The sequence below is a fragment of the Erythranthe guttata genome, chromosome 14 (genome assembly GCF_056151865.1).
Source record: "Erythranthe guttata isolate IM_541 chromosome 14, IM_541, whole genome shotgun sequence".
Taxonomy (NCBI): domain Eukaryota; kingdom Viridiplantae; phylum Streptophyta; class Magnoliopsida; order Lamiales; family Phrymaceae; genus Erythranthe; species Erythranthe guttata.
The window spans coordinates 2,481,820-2,508,732 of record NC_142546.1 but is presented as its reverse complement, the minus strand read 5'-3'; the positions used below and the strand labels follow the sequence as shown (position 1 = coordinate 2,508,732).

General features: G+C 31.9%; 3 protein-coding genes, 1 long non-coding RNA gene and 2 other non-coding genes across 8 annotated transcripts; 3 read left to right on the top strand and 3 right to left on the bottom strand.

Moving 5' to 3' along the window:
• Positions 1–2,273: 2,273 nt before the first annotated feature.
• Positions 2,274–8,876, top strand: COP8 (Proteasome component (PCI) domain protein). Its single transcript, XM_088812846.1, has 14 exons — positions 2,274–2,550; positions 2,656–2,807; positions 4,189–4,292; positions 4,381–4,441; positions 5,021–5,113; positions 5,196–5,296; positions 5,615–5,723; positions 6,462–6,506; positions 6,682–6,750; positions 6,853–6,944; positions 7,063–7,105; positions 7,849–7,908; positions 8,157–8,216; positions 8,623–8,876. The coding sequence occupies exons 1-14, from the start codon at positions 2,421–2,423 to the stop codon at positions 8,695–8,697; spliced, it is 1,194 nt and encodes a 397-aa protein (XP_088668972.1). The 5' UTR covers positions 2,274–2,420; the 3' UTR covers positions 8,698–8,876.
• A 273-nt stretch (positions 8,877–9,149) lies between these two features.
• On the top strand, positions 9,150–11,222 carry DUT1 (DUTP-PYROPHOSPHATASE-LIKE 1). Of its 3 annotated transcripts, none has more exons than XM_088812847.1 (4): positions 9,206–9,592; positions 9,681–9,772; positions 9,849–10,054; positions 10,606–11,222. In XM_088812847.1, the coding sequence occupies exons 1-4, from the start codon at positions 9,246–9,248 to the stop codon at positions 10,933–10,935; spliced, it is 975 nt and encodes a 324-aa protein (XP_088668973.1). In that variant the 5' UTR covers positions 9,206–9,245; the 3' UTR covers positions 10,936–11,222. The 3 variants fall into 3 exon arrangements, with proteins under 3 accessions (XP_012843032.2, XP_088668973.1, XP_088668974.1); XM_088812848.1 differs by having other exon boundaries at positions 9,209–9,592; positions 9,849–10,120; positions 10,606–10,741; XM_012987578.2 differs by lacking the exon at positions 10,606–11,222 and having other exon boundaries at positions 9,150–9,592; positions 9,849–10,321.
• A 1-nt stretch (position 11,223) lies between these two features.
• On the bottom strand, positions 11,224–11,295 carry TRNAE-UUC (transfer RNA glutamic acid (anticodon UUC)). Its single transcript has one exon. It is a non-coding gene; the product is annotated as a tRNA-Glu (tRNA).
• Positions 11,296–11,380: 85 nt separating this feature from the next.
• TRNAK-UUU (transfer RNA lysine (anticodon UUU)) lies at positions 11,381–11,453 on the bottom strand. The gene has a single exon. It is a non-coding gene; the product is annotated as a tRNA-Lys (tRNA).
• A 420-nt stretch (positions 11,454–11,873) lies between these two features.
• Positions 11,874–15,476, bottom strand: LOC105963316 (uncharacterized). Its single transcript, XM_088812843.1, has 5 exons — positions 15,047–15,476; positions 14,652–14,713; positions 12,857–14,548; positions 12,645–12,756; positions 11,874–12,544 (listed from the first exon to the last, which is right to left on the bottom strand). The coding sequence occupies exons 1-5, from the start codon at positions 15,156–15,158 to the stop codon at positions 11,943–11,945; spliced, it is 2,580 nt and encodes an 859-aa protein (XP_088668969.1). The 5' UTR covers positions 15,159–15,476; the 3' UTR covers positions 11,874–11,942.
• An 8,393-nt stretch (positions 15,477–23,869) lies between these two features.
• On the top strand, positions 23,870–26,465 carry LOC105963194 (uncharacterized). Its single transcript, XR_016029761.1, has 4 exons — positions 23,870–24,333; positions 24,424–24,505; positions 24,608–25,252; positions 25,976–26,465. It is a non-coding gene; the product is annotated as an uncharacterized LOC105963194 (long non-coding RNA).
• The last annotated feature ends 448 nt before the right edge of the window (positions 26,466–26,913 follow it).

Here is a 26,913-nt window from a genome sequence, read left to right as displayed (position 1 = left end):
ACACCTTTCAAGTCTCAACTGAACAATCGATAAAAAGGGGTAAATTAGACCTACACCATGAGGTATGCTAAAATAATTTTAAGGTCATTGTGATAGTAATTACAGCAACACCCCTGAAACAATTACTGGAGCCAAAATTTTCATGTCTTGGGGACCGATATGCACTATATTTGTTTCCCTCGGGGCTGTTAATGCTACCATAGACGGAAATTTATAAGTCATATACGAAATAATAAGAATTTAAGAAATGTTAGGAGAGTTATGTCACTCTCTAGTTTTATGTTTTCTACCACTACCTAAAACTAATATTTCGTTAGAACTTTGAAGAAATAATTTATCCAATGCATTATTTCGTTAGGGTTTCTAATAATGTTTCAGAAAGGGATTGTATTTATCAATACTACATAGGCCTTAAAAATTATCTTAACATACGTCAAGGGTGTATGTGTAATTTACAGTAAAAAAATTAGAGTAAATACAATCACCCCCTTAGGCAATGTCAAATTATGAAAACCCCCTCATATTTGGGTAATTACAATCACTCATGACTATGAATCTTTTTACACGTTCACCCATGTGGGTCAAATATAGTAGAATCTTGTAGATTATGTAGAATATTTTCCAGTTTGTATCTATTTTACCAAATTCGAACTCCACATTTTGAAACAAGTTGATCATAATATATGTGTCTGTCTCTTGGCTTGTAAATATCAGATTGTGTTGCACAAAAAACGCACTTCTGCACAAAACGAGTACAAACTAGAGAATATTCCTCAGAATCTAGAAGATTATGTTGAATTTGACACTATAAGGATGAACATTCTAATTCCAAAGGCTCGAAAAATTCGGAATTTCGAAAAAGAAAATCCAGAATTCTCATAAGTTTTAAAATTTCAAAAAACGAAAATTTTCTGAAACTACCGGTTGTGATTTTGACTTGTGGCTGAAACTATGACTTTTTGCACAATAAACAACAAATGTAAAAGAAACTAGGATTCTGTAGGTGACTAATAGCATAGAAAAAGTTTGTGACATGACCTATAAAGTATAAATATTATCAGATGCTTAGTTTATTTTGTTGTGTAAAATAAATAATATTATATACTACTTATATGTGTATCTTTAGGAGAAAATCGAAATGGAATTAATTTTGGAAATTGAAAATTTCAATTTTTTTTGATATAATTTTAATTCCAATCGAAAAAAACTGAAAAAAGTCAAAAATCAAAATGAAAAAAAGTTGTTCTAAAATCGAAACTTTTCAGATTGGAACCGACGGAATTTCAATTTTTCATTCCAACTTGCATCCCTAATTTAGTGTCAACATAGTGGGGCGGAATTATAAGACGTTGAAATATTTGAGGAGGATAGTTGTAATTTCTAAAGTAAGAGGGGCAACTTGTAATTTAATAAATTTTGTTTCATATTTACAATAAACAACAAACACGATATCATTAGAAGCATTACAGCCATAATAATAAACCAAAGTTTTGGTAATTAATCTTCAGATGCAGCAACGTTTAGCACGGAAATTGAAAATTCCTTGCAGGTGGTGGAAAGCTGGCGAAAAATCTCCCAAGTTTCAGAGAGAAGCTGAAATGAAGAAGAAAAAAATAAATACATAATATGCAAGGAAAAAAAATGATATTTACAACCTGGAAGAAGTATAAACTGCTTATACACGAGTAAGGTGGTGTTTGCAAATGCTTTTTGAAAGTGATTATGCGGTTTTTTTTGCTCATAATCTGTTTTTAGGTGTTTGCAAAATCAACTTTTGTTTTTGCTTCTCTTAAAATAATCTGCTTTAAGCTATTTTTTTAAAAGCACCTCTAACCCTGCTTTTTCAATTTTAGTTCATTTTCCGAAATTTTTGCAAACACCCCCAACTTTTAGAAATAAGCACTTAAAACTAACTTAAATCACAATTACTAACTTCTGCTTTTAAATAATCATTTGCAAACACCACCTAAGAATGTGAAAACTGCTAATTTCCACTCTTCTAAAAATACGGATGTTAATTTTTTAATAAATATATAATAATAAATTAAATACTAAAATACCCTTATAGTTGAGAAGTTGAGGGAGAAGTTGAGAGAGAACCTCCTAAAACGTAAGAAGTTTTGCAGTTAGAAAGCAGTGGGCAGTTTTACAGAGAGTGGGCCAGAAACAAAGGTAAATATTTTTTGTGTGCTATTTATTATTCTGTTTAGAAAAATTAGGAAGTCAGTTTTTGATATTACAAATGTACCCCTAGGGTTACAAATATTTAACTCAGGTCCAACTAAAACCTATTTACGCAAGGGTCTCTCACCTTTTTTTTTTTTTCTGAACAAATTGAATATAAAAATTGAAAATATTGGTTTAAAAAGTTCCCCCAAAAGAAAAACCAAAGTAAGAGAACTCTCTCTCTAGGAGCAGCGATGGAGAGTGCCTTTGCGAGCGCGTCGGCGATTAGCGACCAACGGCAGAAGATCGAGCAGTACAAGCACATTCTCGCCACCGTTCTCTCCTCCGACGATGTTATTCAAGCCAAACAATTCATCGACCACAGTTACGCTTTCTCGCTCCTCTTCCTCTCTTGTTTTTTTTTTGACGGTGTTAATTCACGGTTTTTTTTTAACCGATTTGTGGCGGATTTATGTGTATTTTTTTCAGTGCTATCGGACGACGTGCCGCTTGTGGTGTCGAGGCAGCTTCTGCAGACGTTTGCCCAGGAGTTGGGGAAGTTGGAGCCGGAGTTTCAGAAGGAAATTGCCCATTATACCCTCAATCAGATCCAACCTCGTGTTGTTTCTTTTGAAGAACAGGTTTATTTTCAATTAGTTTCTGTTTTTTTTTTTTTTCTATTGGCTTTCTTGAGTAGAATTAGGGTTGCTGTAGTATTACATATTTAGGTTATACGAGTTTGCCTATTGTAATGGCGTGCGTTCAAGGGTTCTTAAGTGGTATCAGACATTGCAATTGGCTATCCTGTGGGGTTCTCGATTTAGTAAATAGCTACAATAACCGTGCCATTCGGTTAAATACTTTTCCGTAGAGTATTAAGTAGTTAGGTTAATGGGTATAGGAGTTGTGTATATTGCACTGGTAATGAGCACAAGTTTTGATAGCAATCCAGAAGGTTTGGATAGGTGTGCTGCAAGATTTTTAATATTTAGTTGCCTTAATTCGGCTAATTTCAAGAGTTAATTCCTTAATTTTTAGTTTGGTTATTCAGTGTAATATTTGTTTATGCATGTGAAGAGTATGTGATTGAAGTATAACAGTACCGATTTATGCTTATTGACAAAAAATCCAGGAAGGGGTATGTACTTGTTAACATTTTTATGCATATGTGAGACTGATTTTGTTAGTTGACTTTAACGTAAATAATCTGAACCATTTATCTTGCAAACGTTTCAACTTTTCCCCTGTGGAAATAACACGTTTGAAATTGTGAGTGCTACCAATCCAAGCAATTGAAGGGTGGAAAAGAACAAATCCATATGAGGGTTCTACTGTGACTACTAACTAGATTAAATGTTGGAATCCTCCTTGTGTTCCTCTGTTAAATTTCTGTTAGTAGATTTGGTTAAAGAGGTAGGAGACTTGACGACCAACTTAGAGCCCTTATGTCTCGAAATAATTGAGTATTTTCATTGGAACTCCATAGATGCTTTTGGGTTTGGTTGAATGTAATGAGCAAACATATGAATTCCAGGTTTAACAGTGAATGTACTTGATTATATTGTCACTGTATCTTATTATTCCTTTAAGTTTCCAGATGCTTGCATGCATATTCCAGTCACAGTATTTAATATATAGTTATCTTGGTACCACTGAGTCACTAACCGCTAACTATATCCGTAAGATGCTGCTGGAAAATCACCTTGTAATTATTTTGGGTCTTCTTTTTAATCTGATCCTGATATTTGGTAAGAAGTTTATCGGGTAATTGAATTTTGCTAGTACATTGTTAGGATCATGAAGTGTGTATATCAATATATTGAGGTCTTTCGACTTTCAGACTTATCAAAGAATGTGGCATTGAATTTTTTAATATTCAATAGCAGTTAATAATAATCATACTTTTAAGTAAATCGTTGTGGTTGAATATCATTTTTTATTTCTGCTATCATTGCCCAGCTCTATTTTGCAATGTAATTTCTCAGTCTAGTGCAAAATATTTATCGATGTACAATAATGCAGGTGTTGATTGTCAGAGAAAAACTCGCGGAGTTATATGAATCTGAACAACAATGGTCAAGAGCGGCACAGATGCTTAGCGGCATTGATCTGGATTCTGGAATGAGGTCCTCCAGCAGGCATTTGTGCTCTTGAATTACTATTAAAGCATATTTCGTTGCAGACATTTATACTCTTTTATTTGTATCTGTGCAGAGTGATTGATGATACCTTCAGGCTGTCTAAATGTGTTCAAATTGCTCGCCTTTACCTCGAGGTAGGTCTTGAACTAGCTTCACATACTCTTTCTTTAACTTGATATTTAGGTGCCCTCTTGTGTTGACACATTCTGTATTGAATCTGTGGTTTACTGCATGGCTAATCTGCGTTACTATTCCTGAATCAAGATTTTGTTTCAGCTTTATAATGTCGGTCCATATACTGTTTTGAAAGAGCCAAAGTAAGGATATCTGAATTTCTATTTCAAATCCTCAGATTTCCATAATACTGAATGTACTTGTGTAATTATGCGCCTTTTCTTTCATCTAGGCAGTGTACTATAGGTATCCCTTATTAAAATGTAGGAGATGCTTTATATACTACAAATGTGCACCCTTATTCCAATCTTTCATATTTTACATAGTTCATGATCTTGTTTGTTCCAATCAAATAAGGTTTTTGGCAGTTACATTTACTTATACACCTGATATATAAATTATAATGATATCTCAATGAGATCGGTAATGCAGTTTGAGTTCAAGCATTCACGCATCTGCATTTATCTTATATTTACGATTTCAAACCTGAATGAAGACATCAGTGGAGATTTAACTGGACTCACATCCTTCTTATACAGGATGATGATGCTGTTAATGCAGAGGCTTTTATAAACAAAGCTTCCTTTTTGGTTAGTAACAGCCAACACGAGGTGTTGAATTTGCAATACAAGGTTGGTCTTTGGCAGTGTTATCTTGGTAATATAATGTGTCAACATTCTACTATTATATTCTTATATTTAATTATTTTTCCAGGTTTGCTATGCTAGGATACTAGATTTGAAGAGGAAGTTCTTGGAAGCTGCTCTTCGGTATTATGATATTTCCCAAATTGAGAAGCGTCAAATTGGAGATGAGTACGTATTGAGATAGTTGTGGTTGACATTAATATATTAATGATTTTTTTTCAGAACATGGATACTCTTTATATGATATACCTCTGATTGTTCCCAAAGATAAAGCAAGATTGTATGCACCATATATTCAAGCTTTCCCACTGATTTATCTAGAATAATTTCTGATTTAAAATGGATGTCATAGCAGTCTTATGTTGACATGGTTGTGAGTTTGCGTGTCTTTCTCTCTGTCCCTTTAAAGTTTTATCTCTTCTAGTTTCAACTCAAGAGAGTTTTGTCACATTGCTGATGTGGGTTTATGAATCTTGTTTATCACAGAGAGATCGATGAAGAAGCACTGGAGCAAGCGCTAACTGCCGCCGTGACTTGTACAATTTTGGCTGCTGCAGGTCCTCGACGTTCTCGTGTTCTTGCCACCCTATACAAGGTATTAGGATATGCTTACCATTTGTTTAATTTGCATTTCTATATGCTGATATGCAGTAGAAATTCAATTTATTGCCAAAACAAATCCAACCTTATCTAGAAGCTCCTTGCAGCATCAAATTTTAATTCTTGAAAGATACCTTTGGACTTTACGCTGCTGTAAAACTCCATTAGTTCTTTCTTTTCCTTTTCCTTTTCCTTTTCCTTTTTCTTTTCTTTTTTGGTGTCGCAAAGATAAATAAATATGAGTTGACTTCTTCATGATATTGATACCTGTCGTTCTGCATAATAAGTACTCGTTCGTTCATTCTATTAAATCACATAGTTGTGTTGGCTCTGTAATCTCTATGATGGCAAGGCAATTCCTCTGCTGTGAATTAGGTACCTTAATTTCACACAGTAAAGTCATGGAAGTTTTACATTGATTTCTGGTCAAATTATGCAGCATAAGATCGAATTTTTTTATTTGTCAAACATGTGGCCTTAGTCAAGGGGGCCTCACTTATTTTAGGAACCATACCTCTGGAGACAATCACTATAGTATTTACAATGTACCTTTAATCATGCCAATATCCATTAACAGATATTTTACCCTCATAGTCATCTAGCTAATAGGAGTTGCATTATTTTGCATGGAATTCTCAGATATAGTTTTCATGACTAACTGATTTGAAGCTAAATTAGGTTTTTTCTGCATTATGTTGAAATGTTAATCTTTCCTTTTCCATCTTGTCACCAGGATGAACGCTGCTCTAAGCTAAAGATCTACCCAATCTTGCAGAAGGTAATCTGTTAACTTTTGATTGTACCAACTACACACTCGGTCAACCATTGCTTCTACGGCACACTTTCACCCATGCTATATGTAGGCAATGTAGACACACACACACACTTAAACAAACATGGTATTTCCCTTTTAAGTCTGCTCATCATTTTATCCTGGCATGGGGAATTCACAGGTTTATTTAGAGAGAATTTTGAGAAAACCGGAAATTGATGCGTTTGCTGAAGAATTGAAGCCACATCAGGTTGGTAATCCATTTTTTTTACAAACATCTCATTTTCCAAGTTTTTGGTTGTAGTCTTTTTGTTGGTAATGCTTACATTTGATTACGAAATGCTCTTGACAGAAAGCACTTCTGCCTGACAATTTTACCGTTCTTGATCGTGCTATGATTGAGCACAATCTCCTGAGTGCTAGCAAACTTTACACCAATATTAGGTGGGTGGGATTTTTTCCCCATTTGGTTTCTTTTTAACACTTTAAGATTGAATATATTTCATTAACATTGTGCTGTTCTAGTCTGTATAATGTATTTAACTTTGATTCTCTTATGCAGTTTTGAAGAGTTGGGCACATTGCTTGGTATCGCTCCTCTAAAGGTTCTGTTCTATCTTCAACCAAAAAATAGTGCTACTACATGGTCCAAATATGTCTAAAAATATAAAAATGAAACTGTTTCCTTCTTCAATATTTTCTCGGCTAGAAAATTTTAAATTTGTGTTCTTCATCCTTACCAACGAAAAGCTTAGCTCGTAACAAAAATTGTAAGTGATTATGTTATCTGTGACTCCACTTGACCCTAGACTAGTTGGATGATTTTGTCTCATTTTGCTCTATTTCTCGTATGACTGCTCGTGTTTGTGGATAAACTGGTATTGAGTGGCTGAAGGAATAAACTTGTTAATTTTCTATCAGTAGTTATAACTTATAAACTTCGCTTGAGAATTCTCATGACAGCATCCTATATTTCTCTAAATCTTATCGAATGTTACACCTAGACTTTTTAGTTACACAACTGGAGTGAATCTTGTTTACTTTTACCTGCACTCAACCATCACTTCCAGGCATATCTCGCACCTTTGGAGCTTAACAGTTAGACAAGAAAACATGCTAGTTGATTCTAGATGAATATGTACATTATGAAGCAAAACTAAGTGCAAATTGCTGCATCAGAAAATTTAGTAACTACAGTGATCAGGTCTTTCAGTTTGTAGTTTCTAGTATATATTACTTTTATGTTTCTATATCACTTTTATGCATGAGTTACATCCATTGGTCAATGGCGCCTGCAATTCCACGACTCATATGTACCAATTATCACTAACACTTCAACTTTCTGCAGGCTGAGAAAATAGCTTCAAGAATGATCTGTGAAGATAGAATGAGGGGATCCATTGATCAGGTAGAAACCTTTAACTAACCGGAGAGTAGTTAAGTTTTAAACGTCTCTCCTTTTCCCTTTGTGAAGCTGTCAATTTAAATACCGTTTATGTGTCCCCTTGTCCCTTGGGTGGGTCTGTTATTTTTCTGCTATCGGTTTTGGTTCAGTTTTTTACTGTTCTTATTTGTATTCAAGTTTAAAACGTAACATATATTAGCCATTCTGTGTATGTATTTGACATACGTAACAATTCTTTGCCACTTTTCCAGGTTGAAGCTGTCATACATTTCGAGGATGACACTGAGGAAATGCAACAATGGGATCAACAGGTATCACTACTATTTTAATTGAATTGGAGTTAGTTTTTCACGTGTTGACTTTTGAGACGTCAATTGTACGGTTTTTCCCACAATGTGATATATATATATATATATATATATATATATATATATATATATATATATATATATATATATATATATATTGGTCTATTATGAAAATCGAATTAAATCTAGTATGAAAGGTTTCAGATATTGAAATAAATGACTAAAGGAAATTTACCCCATTTGGTCAAGATAACCGGTTCGGAAACTAGGTCAAGATGTCAATTTTTTAACGAGTTACTTGAAATTTGTGTCTCCTCCTCCCCCCCCCCCCCCCCCCCCCCCTTATTTAAAAGTTTTGAATCGAAAGTCGAAACATTTGTGGTGACATTTGTTATGTTTGTTTTGGCAGATATTCGGCTTGTGTCAGGCTCTCAACGAAATTCTTGATGGCATGGCGAAGAAGGGTTTACCAATTCCTGTCTAAGTCTTGAGTACAACTGCATCACTATTTTTGACCTTTTCGAAACACATTAATCCTAGTAAACTTATTTTTGGCCCTCTATTCTAGCTTAAAAATTCGAGTTTTTGAGAAATGACAGCAAGAATGTATAGCTGGATAATTGATCTATAATACTTTTCTTATGGGTAAATTACAAACACCTCTCGAGTTAAGGCCAAATTACTATATTAACATATCTTTTTTATTTCCAGATTTGTCCTCCTAATCGATAGAATTGGTATGGGTGTGATGTTATGTAAGCATTAATACTCAATAAATTAATAAGCTCGTTAAAATAATACATTTTTCAATTCCTGAATTGTTAACAACGTGCTAAATTATAATTCGATAATTTAATATTTCGCTAGATTAATATAATTTTGCTAGTCCAATTCTATTAATTTACGGAGGTTTAATTATAAATAAGTTTAGTACCTATCTCAACAAGGCACAATTCATGAAGCCTCCTCTATAATTAGAGCTGCTGTGGTTCAAAAGTTGCAGAGCGACACGAAACATCACCCACGAGAATAATGGCGGGAAAACTTGGCGCCATTTTTCGAAATCCCATCTTCCCGAGAATCTTCCCTCCATTTAATCCCCACTCCGTTCAGGATCCCGTATCAATTTTCATTTCCACTCGAAACCCTTATCGCAAAATATCCTTTACCACGCTGAGTATGGCTGAAACGGCGGAAAACCCTAACCGAACCCCCGAAATCGAGGAGCCCTCCCCCAAAATTCAAAAGACACACCAGAACGGCGTCGCCGGAAGTATAACTCACGATGCCACTCCATTTTTACGGGTGAAAAAGCTGTCGGAGAAAGCTACTCTGCCTTCTAGGGCCTCCCCTCTTTCCGCCGGCTACGATCTCTCCAGGTATAAATGTTTGCATCCCCTGAAATTCCGATTAAGAGTTCATCTCCGATGTCGTCAATTTTGACATTTTTGTTTCTGATTTTTGCAGTGCGGTGGAGACGAAAGTTCCGGCCAGAGGCAAAGCGTTGGTGCCGACAGATCTCAGCATCGCCGTCCCTGAAGGAACCTACGCTCGTATCGGTAACTCTCTCTCTCTCATTTTCACATTTTATTTTTGGGTTTTCTTCATTTTAAATTAATTTGTTTATTGCTGCAGCGCCGAGATCTGGGTTGGCATGGAAGCATTCGATTGATGTCGGAGCAGGGGTGGTTGATGCTGATTACAGAGGCCCGGTTGGTGTGATTCTGTTCAACTATTCCGATGTCGATTTCGAAGTGAAGACTGGAGATCGAATCGCACAGTTGATTATCGAGAAGATTGTTACGCCGGACGTCACCGAAGTTGATGATCTTGATTCAACTGTAAGAGGCTCCGGTGGTTTCGGTTCTACCGGTGTTTGATTTTGTCCTCAAAATCTTTTTCAAAAGGTTTTCAAAATATTATGCTTTTTAGTTTGGTTAAGATTATGTTGTTCAAGGGGGTTTCAGCATTTTTCTTTCGGGCATTTTGTCGAACACCTTTGATATGTCGTAGCTATTCCCCTTGTATTATGTATATGCATCTTGTGAAGCAGCTTCAAATATAACCTAGCTTGACTCTATTAATCTACATCATATTTTCTTATTTAATTTTATTTTTGAATTGAAATTCTAGTATTACTAACTTTAATTTGTAAATTTCAAGTTTGTTTATCATTGTAAAAAGGATTACATAAATTATACAAATTTAACTACAGTTAAACTATTATACGAGAGTGTAGGTTCACTCGGTGTACACAGTTTCTTATATTTTATTATGACTATTGTCAAATATATGATATAATTTCATAAAATTAATATTCCGAGAGTTGAATAAATAAATAAGTGTGATGATTAATTGATTATATAATTTGATTGCCTCTTATTTAACATAGGTTCCAATGATAATACATGGAGATGAAGGGAGTTCAAATGTTAACCAATATTGTGGAAGGCGGATTGAAATTAAGAAAGTTGGGAAGGGTAAAAGAAGGATTTCACATAAATCTAGGCAGCAAATTGAGCTTGAAGAAATAGAATTAATGATAGCTGCTGGAAAAAATAAGAGATATGCAGACATTGTTGCGATGAGAGAAAGGCAGAAAGAATATACTATTATGTCGATGAATACAACTTCGTTCACTCCTCGTACGAAAGCGTACTGGAAGGGGAAAAGGAGAGAAATTATTCGAAAGCAAGTTCCGAAAATATTGTTTGAAGATTAGCCGGATGTAGGCGTCGCCGCAAATCTAATTAGTTGAAACTTGAAACTATCACCGGTTTTCGTCATTGTTTCCGTTGTTGTATTAGTTGGTGTGATTATTTCCTAATTTTTGTCTAAATATTTTTATTGTCATTGTGTGGGGACGGAATTGGATTTGATTTTTTTTTTTCCGAGTATATTTTAAGAAAATTTTGAATATATATTGTGTATTACTTCTACATTATATGCGACTAGACAAAGGCATTGAAATAATTATTTTTGAAGAAAAAAAAATTGAAAAAAAAAAAAGTTCCGATGCCGGGAATCGAACCCGGGTCCCCTGGGTGAAAGCCAGATATCCTAACCGCTGGACGACATCGGATTTGATGTTGAGTTAAAGAGACAAATTTATTTATCTCTTTAAGTTGAAAAGCCCAACCGACAAGTTAAGAAACAAAAATAAGATCCGCCGTCTGTGGGAATCGAACCCACGACCACATGGTTAAAAGCCATGCGCTCTACCAGCTGAGCTAAGACGGCTTGTATATTTATAAAATTCATTTATATTATCTATTCGTTAATATCTATAATTTAATACGTTTTCAAGTTCTCGACTATGGAGAATTCGTTCGGCACGAGTTTCGTTTTTTGGTAGAAAGGTAAACATTTTCTTTTCTCACACGAACAATTCATTCTTGGATCTACCGAATGATATATTTTTTTTTCCCTTTAAAATTTCTTGCACTCTGTGTGTATACATTGTGTGGAAAGAATCATCTGTTAGCTCATATATTCTTGCTTTCATACATCCGAAAAATCACTTGTTGAAGTAGTAGAATCCAATCCACACGAAACCCAAATTAAAATTTTAAAAAATTCACATGCAAATTTCATATTCACATTCTTGATTCAATCATACATAAATATGCATTTGCATGAAAAATCTCACCACTACATACGAAATCAAAATCCCATTTCCTTTTTGCCTTCAAATACTTGCTTTGAATTGTATATGCTACAAAAAAAAAATCAAACCGAAACAGTATCAACAACACGTACGAGATCATTCACGATCTCGTTAACCAATGCATCGAACACGTGTCTCTCGACATCTCCGACAACTCCCTCCTTCTCCGAAACCACACACATCATCCTGCTCCACTCAAAATCCCACATGCAGTTCACATCACTACACTCACTACAGAAATCCTTGCACACCATGTTGTACAGGCTGGCAGCCACATCACCGCATTCGTCGTTCCCACCGTATCGCCTCAGCATTTCCAAATCTCTACATAACTGCCTCACCATATCGTCTAACGACCTCACCTTGTAGTAACTAACGGCACTCTTCGTGTACGTGATTTCGTGTCTCCTTGCCTTCCGTTTCGTTATTTCGTACGCGGAGTCTAGTACGAGCTTCTTGTCCGATACAACTACTACTTCGTCGTTGTCTGTGGCGTGGAGGAAGCTGAGTGGAATGTTGAGCTTGAAAAGCGCCTCCGATGTACTGAGGAACTGCTGGCTTTTTATTACGATTTCCTTTAGTTCTTTCTCGGGTTCCGTCAGTTGCTCTTGTCTGAACAATTGCTGCTTGTACTCGTGTTTTTCTGAACGGTTGTTATCGAGTTCTGTGTTTTTGTCATGTGGTCTAGTGTTAGCAAATACGAATACGGGATTTTTAAAAAAAATTGAGAGAAACAAATCTTGTGTTATCGGATAAGTACTTACCTAAGCTTTGATCACATTGTTCGAGTTCTCGTACATCCTTAAGTGCACAATGCCTTTCCGATGTCGGAAGATCGTTCGCAACTTTTTCAAAATCGAGGGCTATAGTATCACACTGCAAAAAAAAAAAAAAAAAAAAAAAAACAATAAGTTATAAGCATTTTGGAGTTTACGAACTTTAGTTTAACTCTGTTCAAATTATTTCGTGAACTTACTTTGTCGTTACGAGTTTGCGTGCTCTGTATGTTTTGAATTCGAAACTCGTCCGCCGCACAACGGTTTAATACGATACTCTGTCCACCTTCATTTCGTAATTTCTCTTGTTCGTTAACTGGTTCGCCGATCTTTTCTGATTCATTGTAGATAATTGTGCCTGTTTTCGTTTCATTGTTACTCTGTTCTTCGTTTTCTCTAGAGCTACGGGTTTTGTTGCGCATCTGTTGCTTCAAATCTCTCAAAATGGCAGCTGGCTGTTTTACAGTCCTTGTCGATTGACTCGCAGTTGAGTTTCGTCTAGCTGTCATCAGTGCATCAGTCTTTTGCGGAATCTCACTTCTCCGAACTTTCGTAAGATTGGCCTTCTTCTGTGGGGCCGATATATATATCTCGATTGGCTTCTCTTGAACAAACTGTGGTGCTCTCGTATATGAAGTACGACTTTGATCTTCTTTCTTGAAATTCTCCTTCTTGGATGCATTCTTTTGAGAGATATCAACCATGGGAACGGAATCTTGATGATGCCTTCTCTTCGGTGGATCTTTGATGGGAATCTTTTCAGCAATTTTCATGGATCTTCCGTTATTACCAGGTACATATGCTGTACTTTTCTTCGATTTCGAAGCAATTATGGATTCCACTTGTTGGTCTTGATTTTTTTTGGCCGGCAAATTTTGCTTCTGTAACTGCTGTCCTTTGGAATGTTCGGTTCTTTTAAGCACCGGCTCTTGAACGAGGGGCCGTTTTTGTTTGGTTGGGAATTCTTTATCCGCAAAGCTTTGAAATCCATTTAGTTGAAGCTTCGAGTTTCCGTTTGGTGGGGTATCGTTCGTGATCGTTGCCTTCTTTTGATTGCCTTTTCTTGAAATTTTCTCCTTCGAATCAATTTTCTTGGATACGGAATCTTGATTCAACGGAAGTTCTTCGAGCCCCATAAGTTTAGCTACCACATTCGATATTCTCCCCTTCTCTTTTGCGGACGTTGACGAACTCGAGCTATTGTTTAGTTCCACTCGTGTAGTAAAAATCAAATCTTCGACACAGCTAGTAGAGCCTTTATGAGGAACCATTATCGAGTTGCTAAATTTTTCCTCTTCTCGAAACGATAAAGCCAGCTGTCGCTTTTTCTTCGATGGTTTATCGAACGAGAATTTCGGACGTTCCAGTTTCCATTGATCGGCTATTTTATCGTTGTTTTCTTGATCGTCCTCATCCTCATCGAGCAACTTTAGATGGCTCTTTGTCTTGTGGGCCCCACTCGTCGACTGTGAGGATTCTTGAAAGCTAACGAGCATGCGTAAAGACTCCTCTAAGTCGATCGAGCCCTTCAACAATTCTTTACCGATTTCGATCGAGTTTCTGTTGAAGCTGAATCCGTTGTCGGAGCAGGCTTGTAGAATCTGGTTTAGCTTCTGAACGCCTTTCGATATTTCGGTGATGTGAATCTGAGAGGTGGTGGTTATTTCCATTTTCCGGCCAAATCTATTGATGAAATCGACGAGCGGGCTAGCGGTGGAAGAGTTAATATTTTTGCGATTTGCCGTGTTTTCGAATGCAAATGCTATCGCCATCGATAGATCTTTAACATGTTTGGAAGCTTGCTGATTTTTGTAGAGAACCATCTGATTTGAAGATTCCTTCGTATTGATTCCATTCGACCTTGTTCTCGTTATTCCAATTTTAGAACCGGTCTGGACGAGAGAAAACTGTTAGCTGATTATTTTATATATATATATATATATATATATATATATATATGTCAGCATTGAGGCATTCTTATGATTTAGTACTTACTGATTCTAGTGAATTTATTCGTCGAGAACCTCTGGAAGTCTGCCCGGGATTTCCTTGCATAACTGTTCAGAATTCGAGAAATGGTACATTGTAAAAAAAATTAAGATACTTTTGCGACGAAGTTTTTGCTAAAATGTCTAGCTACTTAATATCATACTTACTTATTTGAAACGAGTTGAATATCTAACGAGTAGTTGGCTAAAATATCAATATAAGAGTTTCAGGCACAGAAGAATAACACCGAACGAAAAGACAACAATAATCAGTGACAGATAAGTTTCTTTAATCGTACTAGTTTTCGAAAAATTACGTTTTACAATTCTAAAAGCAGCGTAAACTGTATTTAACGTGTTTTTTTTTACATTTTTTTGAAATGATCCGTATTTTTTTTTTACCTTTAGATGTTTGGCTTGACTGCCGACTTGAACTTTGAGGTGCAGCCATCTTTTCCTTCCGCATGCGAAGATCTTGGAGCAGCTTCTGCGCAAAATCCGATTTCGTCGCCATGACAATTCTTTTTTTTTTTTTTTTTTTTTCGAATTTCGTCGATAATTTGAATTCGATATGGAATGAAGAGAAGTTATTTGGTTTTTGTTTAGTGTTTTTAGTTCATTGAAGGGAATGAATGCAAATGTGGCTTCAAATTTTGGTGAGAAGTTTGTGTCAATGTTTGGTGAGATGGGAAAAAATAAATAAATTTACTTGAGAAAGGTTGATGAAAACCATTATAGAGAGTTGGAATAATTTGCTTTCATTCCACTCCAAGCAATGTGCAGAGGTTTTTCAGCTTTTTTGATGTTATGGGAATTTGTGGATAAAGCTTTCTTCCTCCACTATCACCATCCCAAGATATGGACTTTCATATTGTCATTTTCTCGATTTAGATTTGGCGTAAACAAATCGAGTCGAGCTGAACGGGAGATTTATTTACTTCAAATGTTGTTCCGCGGATATTTTTCGACGTAAGTTATAAATCTTGACCCTTAATCGGTCCTTTCAAAGACATTTTCGATTGCAATTATAAATTAGTCGATCGTTGGGTGACTCGTCGTCAATGTAAGCGATTTAGTAGTGTATATATGCACGTATCAAATGTTTTCAGATTGTTCGGTGGACAACAATTGGTTCAACTAAATTTGTATGTGAAATAACGATTCACCGATCTATATCAAAACTTCATCAATCATAGACGTAGATTAGAAAGAAATTAATGAATCCATCGGGTCAGACTCGTTGATTAGACTGATTATAACACAAACCAAAATCGACATGTGTAAATACGAATCAGATTCAATTACACACTTTATTGTCAAATTGACCACAATAATGTACTTTCGTCGTTTCAAAATAAGTGTCGATTTGAGATTTTTTTTTGTGTCGATTTGAGTTGATGCGCATGTATTAAGAAAGCTGATAACTCTACATGAATTTTAGAAAAAAAAATTATTCTCATCATTTTCATGCCATCCACTAATTCCCTCTTAACTAATTCACATTGAAGAAAATTTTAGGAAACGATAATTAGTGCATTATTAAAACATTGAAGAATATTTATTACATTCCTACTAGTAACTCACCCGTGCGATGCACGGGGATCAATTTTAAGTACAAAATTTTAATGACTTAAACATGCCGATGAGGTAAATCAAACACATTTATGAATGAAAAGAGGATGTTAAATGCGATGCATGGGGTAATATAAAAAAATAAAAATATATTTTATATAAAATAATCGAACGAAAACTTTAAATAGTCAATAGTTGATATATAATACGATATCATCTAAAAAATTTAAATCATATATCATTTCCATTTTACCTAAGTACCAATATAAACAAACTAAATGATAAAAGAAAATATAAAAAAATAAAAATTGTGATATATAAAATAAAATACATTATCTGATCCAAATGGTACAACTATCTCGTCCAATACGCTCGGATCTTTATCAAAATTTAATTATCAAAGTATTGTTTTACAGCACATCCATTGACATCTCCTATAACTCTCTTTGCGAGTAACATACACATTTTTCATTGTTCAAATGCAATCAGTGATACTAATACTAATACTAATACTAATAACAGATGTGTATTTGAATCACAATATACAATTTTTATGATGTAAATTCATAGTCCCTGAAAAAATTCTTAGTAGACAATATTTCAAGTAATATTAGTAGTCTATTCCGCCTTGATGATATCTTTATGCCATCTCTAATCTCAATTCTTCATATTGCGACGTATAGTAGTACATGCCACCTCTACTCATAACTGTCCAAATTGTAAAGTATAATAGTCCATGTTACTTCTAATACAGATATTAATATTAATACTAATACTAATACTAGGGGTGGGCATTCGGGTCGGGTTATTCGGGTATAACCCGACCCGGTCGGGTATTACCCGACCGGGTCGGGTAATTTTTTATGAAACCGGGTTTTTTCCGGGTTCGGGTACCCGGTGCTCCCAAACCGGGTCGGGTCCGGGTATTAGAAATCCTACCGGGTTACCCGATCGGGTACCCGGTTGAATTTTTTTTTTTTTTTTTTTTTTTTTATTTTTTTTTTATATATATATATATATATATATATATATATATATATATATATATATATATATATATATATATATATCAGTATATGTATGTGTAATGCAGTATATGTATGTATATGTCTATATATATGTATAGTCTGTATCTCTGTATATATATATATATGTATGTCTGTATATATATACATATATGTCTGTATGTCTATATATATATATATATATATATATATATATATATATATATATATATATATATATATATATATATATATCTTAAGTAAATTTTACTATTTATTTTTCAAAAATGAAAAAAAAAAAAAAAAAAAATAGGAAAACCCGAACCCGACCTGAACCCGACCCGAAATAACCGGGTACCCGGTTGCCGGGTACCCGGTTATCTCGGGTCGGGTTCGGGTAATATTTTTTTTGAAAAAAACCCGAATAACCCGACCCGAATAACCCGAATAACCCGACCCGACCCGAATGCCCACCCCTAACTAATACTCACATTATTATTAATACTATATTAATACTAATATTAAAAAAATCAATACTAATATTAATATCATTATTAAACCAATATCAGTACCAATACCAATATCAATACAAATACTTATAGCAATACTAATACCAACATAAATACCAATACATATACTAATACCAATACCAATACCAATACAAACACTAATACGCTCTTTCTTATGATACATCCATTAATATTAATACTAATACTAATACTAATACTAATACTAATACTAATACTAATACTAATACTAATACTAATACTAATACTAATACTAATACTAATACTAATACTAATACTAATACTAATACTAATACTAATACTAATACTAATACTAATACTAATACTAATACTAATACTAATACTAATACTAATACTAATACTATTACTAATACTAATACTAATACTAATACTAATACTAATACTAACACTAATACTAATATTAATACTAACAGTAACACTAATACCAATACTAAGACTAATAGTAATATTAATACGAATACTAATACCAATATCAATACTAATACCAATACTAATACTAATACTAATACTAATACTAATACTAATACTAATACTAATACTAATACTAATACTAATACTAATACTAATACTAATACTAATACTAATACTAATACTATTACTAATACTAATACTAATACTAATACTAATACTAATACTAATACTAATGCTAATACTAATACTACTACTAATACTACTACTACTAATATTAATACTAACAGTAACACTAATACCAATACTAAGACTAATAGTAATATTAATACGAATACTAATACCAATATCAATACTAATACCAATACTAATATTAATACTAATACTAATACTAATACTAATACTAATATTAATACTAATAATACTAATACTAATACTAATACTAATACTAATACTAATACCAATACTAATACTAATAATAATACTAATACTAATACTAATACTAATACTAATACTAATACTAATACTAATACTAATACTAATACTAATACTAATACTAATACTAATACTAATACTAATACTAATATTAATACTATTAATACTAATATTAATACTAATACTAATACTAATTCTAATAATAATACTAATACTAATACTAATACTAACACTAATACCAATACTAAGACTAATACTAATACTAATATGAATACTAATATTAATAGTAATACTAATACTAATATTAAGGCTAATACTAATATTAATGTTAATGTTAATACTAATACTAATACTAATACTAATACTAATACTAATATTTACACGAATACTAACATTAATACTAATACCAATAATAAGACTATAATACTTATACTAATACGAATAATAATACTAATACTAAGACTAATACTAAGAATAATACTAATATTAATACTAATACTAATATTAATTCTAATGTTAAGACTAATACTAATACTAATACTAATACTAATAACAGATGTGTATTTGAATCACAATATACAATTTTTATGATGTAAATTCATATTCCCTTAAAAAGTTCTTAGTAGCCAATATTGCAAGTAATATTTGTCGTCTATTCCGGCTTGATGATATTTTTATGCCATATCTAATCTTAATTCTTCATATTGCGACGTAATAATAGTCCATGCCACCTCTACTCCTAACTGTCCAAATTGCAAAGTATAATAGTCCATGCTACTTCTAATAAAATACTAATATTAATACTAATACTAATACTAACACTAATACTAACACTAATACCAATACTAAGACTAATAGTAATACTAACACGAATACTAATACCAATATCAATACTAATACTAATACTAATACTAATATTAATACTAATACTAATACTAATACTAATACTAATACTAATAATACTAATACTAATACTAATACTAATACTAATACTAATACTAATACTAATACTAATACTAATATTAATACTAATATTTATACTAATACTAATACTAATATTAATACTAATACTAATACTAATACTAATACTAATACTAATACTAATACTAATACTAATACTAATACTAATACTAATACTAATACTAATACTAATATTAATACCAATACTAATACTAATACTAATACTAATACTAATACTAATACTAATACTAATACTAATACTAATAGTAATACTAATACTAATACTAATACTAATATTAATAGCAATACTAAGACTAATACTAATACTAATATAAATACTAATATTAATAGTAATACTAATACTAATATTAATGCTAATACTAATATTAATGTTAATTTTAATACTAATACTAATACCAATACTAATATTTATACGAATACTAACATTAATACTAATACCAATAATAAGACTAATACTTATACTAATACGAATAATAATACTAATATTAATACTAATACTAAAACTAATACTAAGACTAATACGAAGACAAGTAGTATTAGTCAAATATAATGGAAGAAAGTAAATAATTATCAAATATGAGGAGATAAGTAGGCAATATAATGGAAGATTGAAGAAGGATTTATAAATTATTTGAGAAATAAAATAAATTATTAAAAATGAAGTAGTTTGAATTGTTTTCATTATTACTAAACAAATATTAATACGTAATGGGATGATGCCAAGACTTACTCATAAAAACAAAGATTAAAAAAACTTTTGAATAAGCATAGTAAGTAATATTAAATTATTTATAATAAAATGTAAAACTAAACAAAATGAAATCAGAAATTTAACACAATTGTTTTTACAAATGTTCACTATAAACAAAATAAGATTTAACAAAATAAATTGGCATGTATCGAAAGACATAAAAATACCATATTATAAAAGATATAATTTTTGAATTACATTGTGTTTGTTACATTCATCAATTTAATAACATTATTTGTTAGATTCAGCTGTCCATATAAATCAACTCATCATTAACTTTTTCTTCATTGAAAACAATCTTGTAATCATACACACACCTTGATGATATCCATATATTTACAACATCAAAGCAACAAACAACAAAAAATTGTAATCAAAACATTGCAAAAAAAAAAAAAATAAGACAATACAACAGAAGCATTAGCAAAATAACAATTTCAATATCTATATAACACGAAGATCAAATGATAATATATAACAATATCAATCAAAAATAACAACCAAAAAAGGGGAAAAAAGTGCAACAAACGAATAAATAACAACGAATAATATTGAAATTTTTATCAAAAAGAATAATATAATAATAATATAATGAAGACCCAAATATTTAACAGGAATAAGAGGATCAAACGGAAATAACAATGGTGAATTAAAAATATCAAGAAGAACAACATAATAACAATAGAATAACAACGAATAACATTGTAAACATTATCAACATGAACAACATAATAATATTAGAAGGAAGATCAAATATTTAACAGACTGAGAAAAAAGTCAAACGAAAATAGCAACGATGAAAAAAAAACGTGTAAACAATAGTGTGGTTTGGTGCGTCGGTGATGTGAATGAATGCAAATGATTGAATATTTATAGTGTTTCGGATGGAATATAAGAAGATTTTTTAGATGTAGATAAATTACGCAATTATATTCTTATTGGTATTAATATAATTAAGTAATTAATGGAGAATTTTTACTGATTGATTGATGATTGATTATGGTCAAATCAATTAAAAAATTGTGGTTTATGTAATAATTAATATATAGTCAATGATAGTTGTGGCATAATCATCAAATTCCTAAAAATAGATATATTAAATAATTGGATAATTATGTTCCATAATTAATGAATGTGAGAAAATACTAAACAAAAATAGATTGAATTGTACCTTAAATGTTAATTAAATTATTTCCATAAATCGGAACATTAATATATATAAAAAAAAAATTGTCAGAATTTTGAAAAAAGGAAGTTGCAGATTAAAAATAAAATAGGGTTCGAATGAAAAAATACATTGTGAAAATTATATATTATGAAAAAAAAAATGAAAAATGATACATGGATAAAAATCAACGAATTAAATTGAGAATGAATCAATGTGGCGTATATGAATATATTGTCAATGTTTTAAATAAATAATTTCCTTAATTATATTAATTATTTAATAATTAGCTTCATATTAAAATATATTACATATATGAGTAATATATTTTTCCTTAAATAATTGATATGTATTGGTGTAAATATAGGATGTAATAAATAGTAAAAATTAGGATATAAGATAGTAATAAGTTATATTAAAATATAAGATTTTTAATAATTAATTCAAATGAATTAAATTTATATTGACACATGGGCGATCAATATGATTCCTACATGGATGCTTACATGGATGACACATTTCGTAATTTTAAGGTATGAGGGTTTCAATTTATATATTATATAGATATAGATATGGATAAAATGTTAAGAGTATTTTAGTCTTTGGTACTAAAATATAGGTTGCCACTTGCTAGACCAAGATTTGCATGATAAAAAAAATGAACACATAAGAAATTATATACATAAAAGTATTCAAACTGGAGCATTAGGTCGCTAATCTTTAAATCCCACCTTGAATATCTTCTCACTTTTATCCTGCAATAAAAGACAGAAACAGAAAAATACAGGATTAATTGAAAAAATAAAAAAATGGGGCTGAATTGACCCAAATGATGGGGTCGTAAAAAATACACGCTCGTGTTTTAATAAAGATAGTAAGAGTTATAAATACAAAAAGTACACTTATCATAAATGAAAAACATAATATTATTAATTGTTGGTCAACAACAATGTAGACAAGAGTTGAAAAAAAAAATATACACATAAACAAAAATACGATAATTATTACAAAAGAAATGGCTAGATTCTAACAACACAATGACGAAGCAATATATAAAAAAGAAGAGAAAAAAATCAAGCTTTTGAATGGTGTGGGATGAATGAAATTGTAGGGGTTATATAGTTGTATTTGTATGATGAAAAAAGAAAATATGAATTAAGGATGGAAATAAAATCAATAACATTAAAAGCAATAGGAAAAGACCTATTTATTTGAATTTGAAATTATTTGACATTAAATAATGTGTTGCATAATTAAAAAGATATACGTTGCATATTTAATAGTTGGAGATAAATATATCAAATAAAATTATTTTAATATATTCCATATTAAAGTAGTAGATTTTTATATTATAAAAATATTATATGCCATAATTAATGTAATTAACTTAATTAATGATGGGATGTAAATAACTTAATGATGACATGTTTTTTTATGATTTATTTTCACCAATGAAATGTCCAATGAAACTGAGGACATGTCATCAATTGAAATTGCCAAATATCAATCAAATAAGGGTGAAATTCATCTTTTATATATTAGATACATATAGATTAATAAAATTAAAAAAACAAATTTATATAAAGTAATCCAGTATAGTTGATTGAACGTATAATAGAAATACACAATTTCAAATTATTATTAACAAAAAATATTATATATTCATTAAACAGTACAATATCAAAATAATTTTTTTTATTGAATGAATAATCGAATACTCCAAAATATTGGAAATTAAAAAAAAATTATATTCCTTTATTTTGATATTTGAATATTAAAAAACAAAAAAAATTCTGAAGTATTATTATTGAATATTCGTAAAAAAAATTGAGTTTCATGAATTTTTTTCAATAAATATATTTTGAAATACTGAAAATATAAATAATATTTTTTTATTTCGAATTTATAAAATATTAACTTTGGAAATAATATATATACATGTGGTAATTATTAAATGATTGTGTAAATGTAAAATAGGAAATAACTTAAAAACATCCATAAATAAAAATGACACCTAATCAATTGAAGAATCCACCTAATCAATTGAACTCCAACTAAGCAATTTTGACAAATGACATCATCATTTGCCACATGTCAATCATTGAGGGCATAGATTCTCTTTTTATATTATATATAGATGATAAAAAAAAAATTCAACAACAATTAACAATTAATTTAAAAGAAAAATAAACAATTAATTTGAAGATGGAGTAGTTCTGGTGATGGGCCAGCCCGAATCATGACAATTTCTAGGTAAATTAATACACACAAAAATCGCGGTCAGAAAATAATTACAGCAAAGCTAAAGGACTGAAATGAAAATACTGAATAGATAACCGACCAAATGTTGCAAGTTAACGCACGCAACACAACTGTCCCTCCATACCCGTTCCCGTCAAAGAAGCGCATCCAGAACCTTCCTCACGCTAGGATCCAACCACAGCCGTCCGATTATTCCACCCAACCTTTATACACAATTAATTATTATTATATTTATTAATTATTATTAGTCAATGAAATATCGGCCCAAGCTATTATTCTCAGCCGTTGGATCATCACACCCCATCGATAAATAGCCCCTTATCACATTTTCATTTCATATCTCCCATTTCAATTATCCGGCCGCCTTCGATCTCCGGCAGCTCATTTTCCCCTCAGATTTTCACCTCTTAGTTTCTCGTCGTCGGAAATCGTGTAGATCGAGAGACGATCTACGTTTTGGTTATGGCTTTCAGCGTTTCCGTTTTGCTGCCGATTTTCCTCCGGTTTACAGCCGGATCGGCTGAATTTGGGTAGATCCGATGTGGTGTGAACATACCGACGAGGTGAATTCATAGATCTGCTGTTTAATTGTATTTTTTTGGTCGATTTCGTTCTCTCTGCATATTTTTAAATGTTTTTTTTTTCAATTGCAGCGGTTATTAATTGTATGTCCAATGATCTGCTATCACCGAAGGATTTTTCTTACTACAAATAATGATTTGCTGAGCAGATGAGGTGATTTCTGATTTAGATCTATTTGTTAATTATTTTAGGTTTGTTTGTTTAAATATATTCCTTTGTTTCTTTGTTAATTCTCATTTCTATGCAATTTTGCAGGTTTATTAGCTGGAATATTTTGGAACAGAAAATTTCATTTGGATTACAATTCTTCCATTTGAAACTGATGCTGGAATGATCGTGTCACCGGTTTGGTGGTAGCCTGCATCTGCGTCCGCGTGGACCTCAATCGATGGATTGATTAATTGTAAGGGAAGTTAATTGTTATTTATTTAATTTTATTGCATATTTTATATTTGTTATTGGTGAGGTAATATTTATGTAATAAGAAAAGAGAGCTGAGTGTGGTATCTGTGAAAAAAAGAGAGGTTTGTCTGACTGACCTTTGCCATGATGGGTGCGCTCGCATGGCAGGTCACCAATTAATAAAAATAATATTTCTCTTTTAGGGGGAGATGGCACGGGGTTTTGCTCGGCTCTCCCCCTCTGTGTGTGGTGTCTTTTTGCCTTTTGTGTTTCGTATTTAGTCTTTATTCCGCATGACCTAGAGCTCGATTCCGGCAATCAATCCTATCAAATCTCAATACTCTTTATTGGGTTGTGTTTACAACAATGATAAAAGAACAAAAATAGCACAATCCATTAAAGAGTAAAGATATAGCGCAAACACAATCCAAATTATTCGCAAGGGAGAGTTGTGTGCAAGCAAGGTTTTTTGTCTCCTCAATCATCACCTCTTGAAAGGTACTAGACACTCCTTTGATCTATTTAGTTTTCTAGTAATTTACGATCACTTCATCAAATTATTGCTAATAATCGTAATTTTATCTTCGTAATCCAAATTATTTAGGGTTTCATCATCTATTTAAATTTATTGTTGTGACAAAAATAACAACTTTTTTATTGGATGTATTTGAGTATTAACAGAAGTACTAGATCATCAACTTCATCCTTTTGATTTAAGAAATTAGTATTGAAAACTATTCATTTTAGGTTAAGAATCCAGGTAATCTGATTAACAAGTCGTACAGCTGGTTTCTACATTGATATTATACACCTTGTTCTTTGTAAGTTGCTAATTATCATCAATTATCATCCATTTAAATCTAATGAAAGTGCAGATGCTAAACCTCAATCACGTTCTCCGACTTTTAACAAAAGTTAACATTCTTGATTTCAATCATTTGTATTTTCCAACACAACTCATAACACATGCATTTCTAAATCGATATAATGGCTTACCTCTCATTTCAAGAGCTAAATACAGTACTTGTATACTTTTTATATATATGTTCCAACAAAGTATTGTTGTATTGTTTTTACTGTATTTTTCTTAGTCATTTTATTTACTATTATTCTGATGTACCTTAGTTATTTTCCTCCATATGCGGTGGGGCAGCTTCTGTTTATTGAACAGCCTCCATCCAAGTGTAGTTTGAAAGTTATAGCATTTTTGTAATAGAGCAGTGATTCAGAATGTGAGGACTTGTTAGAGGTATGAGGACTCGTTAGAGGTTGAGCTTTCCAGTCGATGCCCAAGACTTTGTAGCTGTTTGCATGGAATGGTAAAAATGTTTACTTGTTGCTGCCGATGCTGTCCCTGATATACGCTTGCCGTCTGGTGTGTTGAAATTGCCACTTCTGACGCTTCTCTTGAGATCTGATGTGTTGGTATGGTTTGTCTTGCCGCTGAGCTTCATGTGCCTTGTGTTGAAGATTGGCCTGTGTGCTGGTTGTATTCGTGCTATTTCCATTGGCGTTTTGCCTCAGGAGAATATTGAATGGTTGTGATTATTGTCAAGTAAGCTGCAAGGAACTAATTCAGTTAAATTATACATTTCAAGTAGTTCGGAAGAATTTCTTTTCAGCATCCTATTGGTATAGTTTATAATGGAATGGTTGTTTTTCAATTTGTTGTTCGCTTTGGCTGGTGAATTTATGAACCCTTGTTTCTTTATATGAATCATTGCATAAAGAAGTTCTATTGGAGGTAGATGTTTCAGTTGAAGTCACAAAATAGATATGAATACATTTTCAGTATTCAATAAATATATATAATTGTTGATGAGCATTGTTTTTTGCTTTGCCTAACCAATGATTAAATTATTTCTTGTTTTGCTTACATCCTGCTCTAGTTGGCTTGTTATTATTCTTATAGGAGTCCATTTTCCTTCAGAGGTATTTTACGAGGATGTGAATTTACCATGAAGTATACAATTGGCGGCGACCTCTGCGGTCTTGACTGTTCTAGAAATTGTGAGTTATGGAAGGAAACAAGCTAATTCTACCGAAGGATGAATCTCCAGGTTTTGTTTAATAGATATACATTCGTGTTTAACGTTAAATGAATATCTTGTATATATTTTGTACTTCAGTTTAGTATAAATGCTTGATAGTTTTACCTA

Bases quoted from the DNA above. Each gene is read 5' to 3' on its own strand.
- COP8 (XM_088812846.1), top strand. From the start codon at position 2,421: ATGGAGAGTGCCTTTGCGAGCGCGTCGGCGATTAGCGACCAACGGCAG. The intron at 2,551-2,655 runs GTTACGCTTTCT...TATTTTTTTCAG, and splicing joins CAAACAATTCATCGACCACA to TGCTATCGGACGACGTGCCG. The intron at 7,909-8,156 runs GTAGAAACCTTT...CCACTTTTCCAG, and splicing joins TGAGGGGATCCATTGATCAG to GTTGAAGCTGTCATACATTT.
- DUT1 (XM_088812847.1), top strand. From the start codon at position 9,246: ATGGCGGGAAAACTTGGCGCCATTTTTCGAAATCCCATCTTCCCGAGA. The intron at 9,773-9,848 runs GTAACTCTCTCT...TTATTGCTGCAG, and splicing joins AGGAACCTACGCTCGTATCG to CGCCGAGATCTGGGTTGGCA. The intron at 10,055-10,605 runs GTAAGAGGCTCC...TATTTAACATAG, and splicing joins TTGATGATCTTGATTCAACT to GTTCCAATGATAATACATGG.
- LOC105963316 (XM_088812843.1), bottom strand. From the start codon at position 15,158: ATGGCGACGAAATCGGATTTTGCGCAGAAGCTGCTCCAAGATCTTCGC. The intron at 14,549-14,651 runs GTAAGTACTAAA...TCTCTCGTCCAG, and splicing joins GAATAAATTCACTAGAATCA to ACCGGTTCTAAAATTGGAAT. The intron at 12,545-12,644 runs GTAAGTACTTAT...ACAAAAACACAG, and splicing joins ACAATGTGATCAAAGCTTAG to AACTCGATAACAACCGTTCA.